Source organism: Oncorhynchus keta, chromosome 1 (genome assembly GCF_023373465.1).
Source record: "Oncorhynchus keta strain PuntledgeMale-10-30-2019 chromosome 1, Oket_V2, whole genome shotgun sequence".
Taxonomy (NCBI): domain Eukaryota; kingdom Metazoa; phylum Chordata; class Actinopteri; order Salmoniformes; family Salmonidae; genus Oncorhynchus; species Oncorhynchus keta.
The window spans coordinates 29,174,819-29,187,823 of NC_068421.1; the positions used below are offsets into that span (position 1 = coordinate 29,174,819).

Sequence of the window (13,005 nt, forward strand, 5' to 3'; positions counted from 1 at the left end):
ACCAAGCGTCACATCGAGGAAACCTGGAACCATCAATACATGGAAGCATGGTGATGGTGGCAGCATCATGCTGTGGGGATGTTTTTCAGGGAGACCAGTTATGATCGAGGCAAAGATGAACGGAGGAAAGTACAGAGAGATCCTTGATGAAAACCTGCTCCAGAATGCTCAGGACCTCAGACTGGGGTGAAGGTTCTCCTTCCAACAGGACAACAACCATAAGCACACAGCCAAGACAAAGCAGGAATGGCTTCGGGACAAGTCTCTAAATGTCCTTGAGTGGCCCAGCCAGAGCCAGAACTTGAACCCGATCAAACATCTCTGGAGAGACCTGAAAATAGCTGAGCAGCAACACTCCCCATCCAAACTAAGAGTTTGAGAGGATCTGCAGAGACGAATGGGAGAAACTCCCCAAATACAGGTGTACCAAGCTTGTAGCGTTTTACCCAAGAAGACTCTAGGCTGTAATCACTGCCAAAGGTGCTTCAACAAAGTACTGAATAAAGGGTCTGAATACTTATGTAAATGTGATATTTCCGTTTTTATTTTTAATACATTTGCCTAAATTTCTACAAACCTGTTTTTGCATTGTCATTATAGGGTAGTGTGTGTAGATTCATGTGGGGGAAAAAATAATTGGATACATTTTAGAATAAGGTTGTAATGTAACAAAATGTGAAAACAGTCAATGGGTTAGAATACTTTCCGAATGCACATTATATATATATATATATATATATATGTGTTTTTTTTTTAAAGAACACTGAAAAAACTTGCTTTTAGACCTCTCTCTCTGTGTATAGGCTACATGTCTAGTCTCACACTCTAGGAACTAATCATAAATGTTCAGTTTCAATTGGAAAGTATATATGTAAACATATCATGTAGGTGTGTCCTTCCTTTGTAAGGCCTTTGCACTCACAGGTGAAACTATATTATAGGTAAAAGGAAGTGGTGTTGACTTACCCTTAAGGCTTTGTGTATACAGAACACATTACAATGTAATATCATTATGACAATCCAATAGGCTAATCGCTCTGAATCTGGAATATGACACACACACACACACACACACATATACATTCAGAGAGAGAGAGAGAGCGAGACAAACACACGCAGAAAGACATACAGAAACACAGACACAGACCAACAGCTTACCTTAAAAATTCTTGTAGACAGGTGTCACAAAATCGGTGGCCACACGTAGAAACTTGAACAGGGTCTCGCATGGCTTTACTGCATAAGGGACATTGAAACCGTCTCTTCGGTTTCTCCAGAAACTTGTAATCAAACCCCGGCATTGCTGCAGGAGGAGTAGAAATACACTGCTGATTAATGTCTCTCCCTTCGCCCCCGTGTCCTGTCCACCTATGCGATTTGTGGTATGATGCCACCGATGTCTCTCTTCTGATGGCCGTCACCAGAGAGATTCTCAGATATTCACGTCCCCTTCGCCAGCCAGCGACAGATCGGTTTGCGAGACGAAATTATTGACCGATTCAGCTCCGCTGTCTCTCCAGCAACCGGGTGACCGAGTGCATGGAAACAAAGGGAATCCTCGAAAGTATAAACGTTATTGCATCAAAACCTGGCGAAGTCTTCTTCTGACAATATTCATCTGGGTCTATAAATGCAGGAAAATCGTCCGCATGTCTCTATGCAGAGGTAACAGTGACAGATTAAAGACAATGCTCTCATCCCATCTGTTTAGGTACATACCCCCGCCTACTATTTTTCTTGCGGGAGGAGTCGAAAGTGAACTCAACATAGCCTATCTGCTTTTCTATGCTATGGGTCAATGATATTTCCTCCCTTGATTTGATTTATTTGTCAGCTATTTAATTCAACTCTCTTTTTTATTAAATGAATGATAATCTAAAAATTAATGGAAATAATGTATGCTTTCACCTGCAAATTGTGACTTTAATAAAATAGCTTGAAAAGGAGCATGTTCACTTAAAAAAGGGTACAGGTACAGTATCTAATGTTCAATCACAAAGTGAAATGTTTTGACATCCTAAAGTCTGCACAGAAAACATGACATGTATTGATGAATTGACCCTAGGTAGACACATTAATAACTAATTAGGAAAATCTGCCCTCTGGTGGTGAAACTGAAAAAGAAGAGCCTGATATTCATGGTTGCAGATAAATATGATCATCAATATGAAACATTGACTTCGATAATTGTCGGAAGTGGTTTCGAATGACAGGACAATAACTTGTCTTTACAACCTTTACAATTGTGTCCATTTACAAATATTCAATAGCCATAGGTTGTCATCACCAACCTTGTTGCTTCAGGATTACATCATCACACAGGCACATACTCTTTCTTCAAATAACTGGCGAAAATCCGCTACAGCCTTGTAGTATTACTAAATCATAGACCCTGTCAACAATATAGTACCACAGTATGAATCATAATTACCCATACAACCTAGCGGTCAAACAGGGAAATGGTTGCAATCGTTTTTCCAGCATTCATTTTTCCCATATGGGATTTTAGAAACACTTAAAATCAGGACTGTGTTTTGTGTAGGCTTACCCTGGCGTGACGTTAATAACCATGTACATATCTATATACTAGACAGTGACCCACCTTTTTTGCACAACAGTTTACTCACCATCTCAGCCTGTTTGGAGGCTTTCCAACGGTAAGATCAAGCCAGTGATCGCACCCTTTTCCCTATATAGTGCACTATTTTTGACCAGGGCCTATATGGCTCCGTTCATAAGTAGTGCACTATGTAGAGAATAGGGTGACCTTCGGGATGAAGCCAGTGTTATAATTAAGCACATCATATCAAACGGACTCATGCCTATGACACACACAGCTGAAGAGACAAGATTGACTCTTAATGTGTCTCTTATACCTGTGCCATGCTTTGCTAGTGACCCTTCCACATCAAAAACTTAAACAATCTATGAACACTTGAGGATCGAAAGATCCATGTGTCTTGAATTGCATTTACTATAGCAGTGGCCTCCTTTAGTCAGCCTTAAAGAAACGTTCACTGTTCATGTGTTGTGTAAGTACCTTACTTTACAATGACACAAACCACGTGTCATTGTAAATGAAAACAAAAGTTACTAATCCAATTGATGAGGACTAATCCTAAAAGCACAATAAGAGCCACTGATAATGTGCTCAAGATTTAAAGTGTCGTACTTGTTTGCTTCATTTGACTGACAAGTCAGTTAGTAGGCTCACACTGTAGTGGCAGTCCTAAACATTGTTTTGTCTAACTAAATACTGGGTAAATAAAGCTACCAAACCAGTTAGACATCCTGGGACTGTGTGTTGTATCATGCTAACCTCACTAGTGAGAGAAGACAAAACCTTACTGCACGACAGCTCCCCAATGACCTCCTCCTGCAATCTCACTCCAATACTTTTGGTAGAGCATTATATTAGCTACACAAGCTTAGGAAGCTAAATAAACTCAGCAAAAAAAGAGTCTCGACTAAGGGCTTGTAAGGACATTCCCCCAAGATGGAGGGATTGTGCGTTCCTGGTGTAACTCGGGCAGTTGTTACTGCCATCCTGTACCTGTCCCGCAGGTGTCATTTTCGGATGTACCCATCCTGTGCAGGTGTTGTTACACGTGGTCTGCCACTGCAAGGACGGTCAACGGCCTGTCCTGTCTCCCTGTAGCGCTGTCTTAGGCGTCTCACTGTACAGACATTGCAATTTATTGCCCTTACCACATCTGCAGTCCTCATGCCTCCTTGCAGCATGCCTAAGGCACGTTCACGCAGATGAGCAGGGACCCTGGGCATCTTTCTTTTGGTGTTTTTCCAGAGTCAGTAGAAAGGCCTCTTTACTGTCCTAAGTTTTCATAACTGTGACCTTATTCGCCTACCGTCTGTAAGCTGTTAGTGTCTTAATGACCGTTCCAAAGGTGCATGTTCATTAATTGTTCATGGTTCACTGAACAAGCATAGGAAACAGTGTTAAAAACCTTTACAATGAAGATCTGTGAAGTTATTTGGATTTTTACGAATTATCTTTGAAAGACAGGGTCCTGAAAAAGGGACATTTCTTTTTTTGCTGAGTTTAGCTTCTAAAATGGAATGATTTGCATTTGTTCCATAAATTGTGCCATTAATAAGGTACCAACATTTACACAATACTATATGAAAAACACAACATTAAAAGTTAATACAAACTGACTTGAGACAGAGCAACTGAAACTATTTAAGATGTGCAGGGATCCTCTAAAGGCTTAGTAAAGGACAGGCCACTGGAAGAGGTTATTCAGGAGAGGCTAGTAGTCCTTCACCATGTGCCACTGTTTCTCTCCTGACAGCTAGCGAGGGGCTGGACGGTGGTGGAATGGTTAACAGAGCTGTATCATCTGGGGACGGGCTCCTCAAGCAAAGCTGAGAAAAAGAAGAGGAAACAGAGAAGCCATCAACGTATCACTTATATTAGCACTAAAGACAGACAAGAATATACCATCTTACCCAATGCATGCATGTGTACAGTTGCATGCAATAAGGGGTCTGGGTCTTGTAAAAGGTTTCAGGACAGGTATTGAATTATTTCCCTCTTGTATTTTAGATATAGATACACCCACATTTCTTCTTGGTTACTTCACAATGCAGTAGGTGTGGTGGCACAAGAATGTTTTGAATGCCCACACACTGCCATTGTCTACCATGGATTTAGTCATACTGTATCTGGACTAATGTACTACTCATATACTGATAAAATAACAAAAGCCATATATTTTCAATGGGAGGGTTGCATTTTAATAGATATTGGGTGCGTCCCATTTGGCACCCTATTCCCTATATAGTGCAGTACTAGTGATTAGAGCGTTGGACTAGTAACCGGAAGGTTGCGAGTTCAAACCCCCGAGCTGACAAGGTACAAATCTGTCGTTCTGCCCCTGAACAGGCAGTTAACCCACTGTTCCCAGGCCGTCATTGAAAATAAGAATATGTTCTTAACTGACTTGCCTGGTTAAATAAAGGTAAAATAAAAAATAAAAAAATGTGTGCACTACAAAGGGAATAGGGTGCCATTTGTGAAACCATGATTGTTTTAAAGCAGAGGAATTGCTAGCTTGTTTGCTTTTCCTTATTTTCACAGGTTGGATAATACATTCTCTTGTTGAGGTTGGGGAAATATTCACATTACATGAAGATCCATACACTGCATGCAAGCAAACTGAAATCAATAACTATAAATGTGCACTATGTATAGTAAATAGTGAAATGTGAGTAAATGATTACTGGTGTAAATGGATACAGACATTCAACCTAACCAACCCTCTGCCTGGTTTTGTGGAGATGGCAGAGGATGCCTATTATCAGAGACACTGGTTTGTTACATTCAGGTTTATAAACATAGCTAACCCCAGCTCATCTCCCCAATGCCTAATGAGCTAAGCATGACAGGGAGGCAGGCCCCTGTTGTTCATTTTATTGCTTGTGGAGAGCAAGGCACAACTGATTGCCTCATCCACGTTAATGAGCCTCTGTTACTACAGACCCTGAGGCGATGGAGACACAAAAAGCCAAACATTGGGCTTGGTGGCCACTTTTGAATTAACTGACTGTGAGAAAGCTACAGGAAAAACTGCATGGTGGGGTTAGCTAATTATCAAGATATTAACAAATAGGCTCTTTCAGACCTTCTGTTCTACAAGGAAAAAAAACATGGATCTCTGTCAGCATCATCTAAGGGAGCTTGTCTCAAGTTTCACCTTTGACTTCTGTTTGATTTCACCACAAACAGTATGTGCTACTGGCAATTTCACATACTTTTGTTTAACAAAAAGGTAATAGGAAAAATATTATGTTTCACTGCCAGCAGACTGTTGCCATGACAACAGGCCACCGTCACAGTGAACGGGTGGCTCTCGTCGAGCTGCACTGCTTTCGGTATCCCAGAATCCACCTCTTTTCTTCCGAGGCGGCCATGGGCCCCCTTTCTCCAGATATACTCCTCCCCTTCTACACCAAGATAGAGTGAAGAGAATAGTTACGTTCTTCAGCGCACACCCCAGGATTCATGAATCTGCACAATCCTTAACAGACAGCCCTCTCTTCTCCCTCGTCTTACCTGCCCTCTCTTCTCCTCCCTGCTCCTGCCATGCCAGCATAATGGCTCTATCCCTGGGAGAGCAGAGCTGAACAAAGACAGCCCTAAACAATGAGGTGACTGTGCCTGCAATCTCCCTATGAGAGGTCATGCTGATCATTGACTCATTCTGACATGCATTCTCCACAACTTTCTACCCTTTGGAAAATGTTGAATACATATATGTTAAAGCATTTGCTGAAAGCACAGAAACCGATTGGTACAGTGTTCAATTAGCTCTTCTAATAAAGTGCGTTATCTAACATCCAAAGTGTACTGAGGACATCACATTTCTCCAATACTTTATATAAATTGAAAATGTCCGCTTAAAGCATATTCCCTGATTGCTAATGCCCCCTACACACCTGATCCAATGGCTAGAGTGAAGGCTTTCCCACAGGCTGCCATGGTGATTCCCTGTAGGCCCAGGAAGGGCACACGACTGGTCCGACGGGAGCTACAGCCCAACTGACCATGCTGGTTACTACCAAATGTGAAACACTGACCCTCCTCTGGACACACGGAACAGGGGAATTAAATGTGTGAAGAAGATTGTTATTTTGTATTGTCAAAAGACACATAGAAGCACAAGCATCCTATATTAGATAATACTATATATTACAATACATCTAGATGTTTTACTATTTAGGCATGACACGGGGGGGATGTCACGTCCTTGCAGCTTATAGGAACTTTGGGTTTCTAATTACAATGGGTTCAGGAACTGCATGGTGACGTGTCAGGTGGAGACACAATATAATTTAACCTCTGACAGCAACAGAGTGGGCTGTTCCAATATAAATGTAAAGAACCTTGTCCACATTCAGCGGTGCTGATTGGACAAGACTGAACGAGTGGACTTCTTCAATCTGGTCACAGGGGTCTGGCCCCTTTGCAGCATTGATCTTATCCAACTGCGGGTTGTTGAACCTAACCAAGCACATTTAGAGGAGTCACAATTGTTTTCATGGCAACACATTTATAGGCTTAAATGTAAATGATAATGGGGAGCCAAATTCTGATCTTTTGCTCAAATGCAAAAGATCTGATCTGATTGGTCCAAACCCAATTATTGGAAAACTAACACAAGTGGACTGCCTGTGTAAACACAGCCTTAGAAGAAAATATCAATCTACTATTCTGGTCAATTAATTAAAAATAATGTTTGAATCGTATCAAAAGGGAAACATTGATATCTTAAAAGTAAACTAGATCCAGTTGACCTTATCAGCTGAAATGTGTTTTCTACAATTTCACACTACAAAAGTGTAAGGAGGAAATGCTGTGTCATGTTCTGTAAGAATTCATTGAGGGGGAGTTTCTTGTTCTGTGTTCAAGGCAGAGAAAATATTCAGTACGGAGTAGAGTGAGTAAGAGAGTTAGGGAGGGCAGGAAGTAGGTAAACCACAGGTATCTGGGCAGTGCTGTCTCCACTCAGCATCACACTATGCCCTGCTATAGCACTCAGGCCTGGATTCAAATACTATCTGAAATCTTTCAAATACTATGACTGTAAGCTTTAACCTGTCTGTAGTGATAGATTTGAGAATATTATAGTTATATACAGCAGTTTTGAGAATATTATATTGGTCCATTAAACCACGCAAACTCAATTAAGCACAGATCAAGTATTTGAAATTATTTCAAATAGTATTTGAACCCAGATCAGATATCACTGTGCTCATTCTCCTAACCCTCGCTCTAATAGAACCCTGTTTCCTGCCCATGAGGATTTCTGGTAGATGGGTTAACTATCAGAGAGAGTGTTTGTCACCGTAAGAGAATGCTGCCTCACTGGATATTGGCCCAGAGGAAAATGGCATCCACCACCTCTATAAACCCATGCATTAGTTTAACACAAAAAAAGCATGTCAATGAAGAGCTATGTCAGTGCTTAAGCAAGCAGGGTGGTGCAATGGAAATAAAGGGCATGTTTCACCTTTAACGTGAGCGCTGCTCTTTAGTGAGTTGTTAATGAAAAGGATTGATCGCATTAATAGTAACCTCTGTGGAATGCCAGTACAATTTCACAGCACTTTCATGCAATGACTGAAAACGTTAATTTTGTTGTCACTACATTCCAGGGGAATGTTTATCCTAATGAATGCACAATATTTAGGCTATAAAACAAGCATCTGTTCAGAAGAGGAAATTGATTTTAAATGTGGACTAGTTTGTTACATGCATTATAGCTCATATCTTGATCCTACTAGAGGATTTTTGCTTACTGTTAAATTGGAACTCAAATATTCTAAGTAGCCTATAAGAGAAGGTAACTTTACCCGATGCTGCCACAGGCCAGAATGCTGTTATGGGTGCTGATAACCATGGAGCAATCCACTCCACACAGCACTCTGTGGGCCTCAAACTCCCCTGGCACACACACCTGCTGGGAAGAGTTGTGGGAGTCCTGGATGCCCAGCCCCAGGCGACCTGACACAGAGGGGAACAGAACAGATAGGGAACATGAGGGTGCAGAAAGCAAAACATTCTGTTAGAATGCCAAGCTCTCCCACAGCCACTGCTGACATAATCAAAGAAGACAGAGTGATTGACGACCCCCAAAATAAACTTACTCATTTACCATTGTCACCTCTTCCCCAGAAGAATATTTCTCTGTCATTGGTCACAGCAAGCACATGGGAAGCATCACATGACACCTGGACTAGCTCGTATCCGAGTAAGGCCTCCACAATCTTGAGCTGGGCATACATACATATAGAGAAATAATATCAAGCTTTCCCCCAGAACGACTGACAACGTTTATAACAAACCTCAAAATCATAGACATTTACCTGTGTTACATCATTAAAATTCTCCATGTCCGAGACAGCCATTGCTTCCGCTTCCAAACGTCATAATAACACCTCGTTCTGCAAATTGAAAATAAAAAGAGGAGATTATAGGTACGATGAGCTGATGGGTGTGGCTATAGCACAGTGTGTGTTTTAATCCCTAACAAGGGAATAATAATCTGCTCCACCACAGTGATAAATGGTGATAAGTGAGCAGGAAATAGAGCTGGGACTTTAATCCTGTGTTATCTGCTTTTGGTATTGGACTAATGACAGCTCACTCAAGACTATGACTGTGACTAACGGTGTATCCCAGTTAGAGAAAATATACCTACTAAACGCCAGGTCAGCAGTGTGGAGATTACATTCTGTAGGGGAGGACAAACATTGATGAATGTTCTGTAAAAGAGGTGATTACATCCACACTTCCAAGTGCAGCTTACATTCCAATGCTGCTCCAGTGCTTTATGATAGTACTATATACTGCAGTGTCTGTGTGCGGTAGCAAAAACACACAGTGAATAAATATTGATTTCCTATAGTGAAGCTCCCCTACTGACCTGACACAGATGCTGTGCCCCCCAGCAGGAAACAATAAGCGATGGTGTACATCCCAAATGGCACCCTATTCCCTATATAGTGCACTACTTTGACCCGAGCCCTATGGCCCTGGGACGCCCATCTTCTGTGTGCGTCCCAGGGCCACCTACAGCACCTCTGTGTTGAGCATGGGCAGACGCAGGGATGCCACTGCCCCATGTGTACACTGATGAAAGCAGGAGGGAGTGCAATTTTCCTGTTCCCATCTGTCCATCTAGTACAGGACAAAACATTATACTAAAGGGTGTTAATTATTACAGAACCGGTTCAATCATAGATGTGGCAGGAATGTCACTGACCTCTGAAGGACCTTGTGCCGGTCATTCGCCCTCCCGGTTTACCATGACCTCCTGACTGCACGGTGGACAGTGGTTTCTCAATTATGGACCAGAAATCAAAATGTATTTGAATATTATATACATACACTTCCATCAATGGTAATGTATGTATGTATACATGAGATAAATAGTTGTTTTCTTACGATGACTCTGGTGACTAGAAGCTCGAGGCTTTGGGTGTGTCCAAAATGGCATCCTATTCCCTATATAGTGAACTGTATAGGGAATAGTGTGCCATTTGGGATAGACTTTTGTGGCATTCCCTACCTGCACCTGCCTATATCAGTGAAGCGGTTGAGCAGGGGTTTGATGCAAACGGGGTGGGCCATGATCTCATTGAGCTGTGGGTGTTTGGATGGGTCCAGGTTGAGCATGTTCATTATGAACTTCCTGAGTTCTGGACTGTACCAGTCTGAGATGGGGGCAAAGGTACCGCTCATGATCTTCAACACTAGGGCAGGTAGGTTCTGTAAAAGAAGACCAAGGAGAGGAATTAAATATTAAAACAACACTAATGCCTTGATTTCTTTATGGGTTTACTTTTGGACCAGTAAGCTTTATGCATCATCCAACAAATGAAATACATTTTACATGGAGATGGAAAGATACGTGCTTCAAAAACTAATGTGAGATATGATTCACTTCAATGCTATTTTTGGATCTTTTGGATCCTGTGCAAGGACAGTTTATGAACTTGTAATGGCAATGTACGAAGTGCATTTGAAAGAAATGTGTACAGCAGTCTCAAAGGCTCTCGAGGCTGGCTAGCTCATATAGAACACAGCCCAGGACCCAGATATCACTCTTCTGATTATAGGGCTTTCTATCACACAGCTCCGGAGAGATGCAGCATGGGACCCCCACCACCTGAATGGAAATAAAACAAAGGATAAACTCAGTGCTGCCTATGACTATGCTTATCATCAGCGTAAGCATTTTTGCTGTTACTATGTAGTCAGGTGACCAATACTAGATCATGTCCACTCACAGTGTAGGCTTTGCTCTTGCTGACAAGGATTTTGGAGATTCCAAAGTCGCCTATTTTGACAATCATTTGATGCTTGTCAAGCAGAATGTTCTGGGTCTTCAGCTTGCGGTGTAGGATGGATTTGTTGTGCACATGGTACAGGGCCAGCAAGATCTGGACTAAGAACTACAGGATGACGTCCTCATCCAGCAAGGAGTTACAGTGCTTCTGAATGTAGTCAGCTAGGGCTCCACCTACAGTAAGAAACCAGGGAAATAATAGTTACAGTAGAATAGATCATGCTCTCAGGCCACCGAGTTTTATAACATAATGCAGTGCCCTTTATCATATATCTTCTGAAGCTTTATAACAGGGACTGACATCTGATGAGACCTCATGGGGAACATCTGACAAGCAAAACATATGACACCCTATGTTACAGCATAGGTGTCAGACTTTCATGAGATCAGTGAGCTATGTACCTAATGGGGGGGTAATGTGACAGTACCTGGTGCATATTCCATAGCGATCATCAGAGCCTTGTCCTCCAGGAAGTTCTCATAGTTCTCTATGATGTTGGGGTGGTTGAGCAGCTTTAGCACCTGGCACTCGTTCTGGGCGTTGAGGCGTTCATCACTGAACATCTAATCTATTGTGATCTCCTTCAGGATCACAAAGGCCCTGTCACTGCGCAGGTCGACACAGGTGCACTATCCTGTCACACATGACATGGGAAGGTGGAGAATGAGTAGCGTGGTGAAGAGTTGGGAAAGTGTGTTTTGGTGTAGGCTATCCCCTTACAGTGGGCCTACTTGCTTGTATGCTCTTGTACATTATTGCTACTGATGTGGATGCTAAATCAAATCAAATTGTATTTGTCACATGTGTTTGGCAGATGTTATTGAAAATTGCTATGTAATGTGAAATCTGTGAATGTATTGTAAAGTTTTTAAAAATGTATAAACTGCCTTAATTTTGCTGGACCCCAGGAAGATGGGGTAATAAATACGAATGCATTCATGCATGTGGGCATTAGAACTAGAATTTGACCATTTATATAATGGGCAAATAACATTACACATCACAGTTAGTTATGACTAAAAAGACAACACAGTAGCTTTGCACTCGTCATGTACTAGTATTGTACAATATTGATAAGGGCAGCGATAGAAATACAATGAGGGCATAATTCGAATTCTATGAGCGCGGGACATTTAATTAAAGATGGGCGCGCCTGAACCAATGTGCATGCTTTCCGTGATTTAAGTTTGACAGGGAGAGAAATTAAACATCACAAAGTATTGTAACGAGCCTGGGTTTATACGCGCGGAAATCGACTCTGCCGCTCTCGCATGCTTTTGCGGCATAGTCGATAGCGCGCCGGACCTCGGGCTAGAAGGTCGAGTGTTTGTGACCTGCTCCCTGCCTGTTTCATTACACTGGTGTCAGAAGTGATCGGACCTTGCATCCACGACAGTGCGTGTACTTGGCCAGTGAGCGCGTTCCTGTAAGACGTAGAGTCGCAAACTAGCTCGAGGACGCGCTCTTTGAAGGGAGTGAGTGGTGTAACGACCCTGGCCTTTTAAGCGCGGAAATCGACTCTGCGCTCGAGCATGCTTTTGCAGTACAGTCGATAGCGCACCCGACCTCGGGGTCGAGGGTTCGATATCTGCTTCTTGCTGTTTCATTACAGTATGAATAAGAGTACTGTGCCTTAGCAATGTAGTTTCATCTAGAAGTTCAAAGTACATGCTTTCGGATTACCCAAAAGCTCCTCTTCCGACCACTTTGATTTTCTCATACTTCTCCATCTCTGTTAAGACGAGGCTGTAAAAAAACATCCAAAGTCGTCTCCAGGTAACACTTCCTCTGCTCCTACAGAGATCAACTAGGGACAAAAGGCACGCAAGTCTGAAAGCGAGCTTCTTCTGTTTTCCTTGAGCCTGAGTCTAGGGCTATTTGTGGTTACACAAAGGCTTTTTGTTGTAGGCTATTATTGAATGCTCCTTCATATCATTTTACTAAATTAGACATTGTCATCATAAATACTGTTGTGTGTGTGTGAGTGAGTGAGTGTTAATTCCCATATTATCTCTCTCCCAGGTAGGGCTGTAGATAACAGTGTCTAGACGGCATGTAATTATGGAGCGCCTTCCCTTTGGCTGAGATAAGCAGGCAGCTGGCAAGCTTTGCTCCTGTCCCTTCTGCTTC

The 13,005-nt window shown here is 42.2% G+C and overlaps 1 protein-coding gene and 1 pseudogene across 1 annotated transcript in view; both read right to left on the reverse strand.

Annotated features, from left to right (window-relative positions):
- Positions 1-1,760, reverse strand: part of LOC118365170 (TNF receptor-associated factor 4-like) — a 49,339-nt gene extending 47,579 nt beyond the window's left edge. Inside the window, exon 1 of the mRNA XM_035747190.2 lies at positions 1,159-1,760. Within this exon, the coding sequence (XP_035603083.1) occupies positions 1,159-1,301 (143 nt within the window). The 5' untranslated portion in view covers positions 1,302-1,760. The remainder of the gene's footprint in view (positions 1-1,158) is intronic.
- A 142-nt stretch (positions 1,761-1,902) lies between these two features.
- LOC118394707 (serine/threonine-protein kinase Nek8-like) lies at positions 1,903-12,753 on the reverse strand (annotated as a pseudogene).
- Positions 12,754-13,005: the final 252 nt, after the last annotated feature.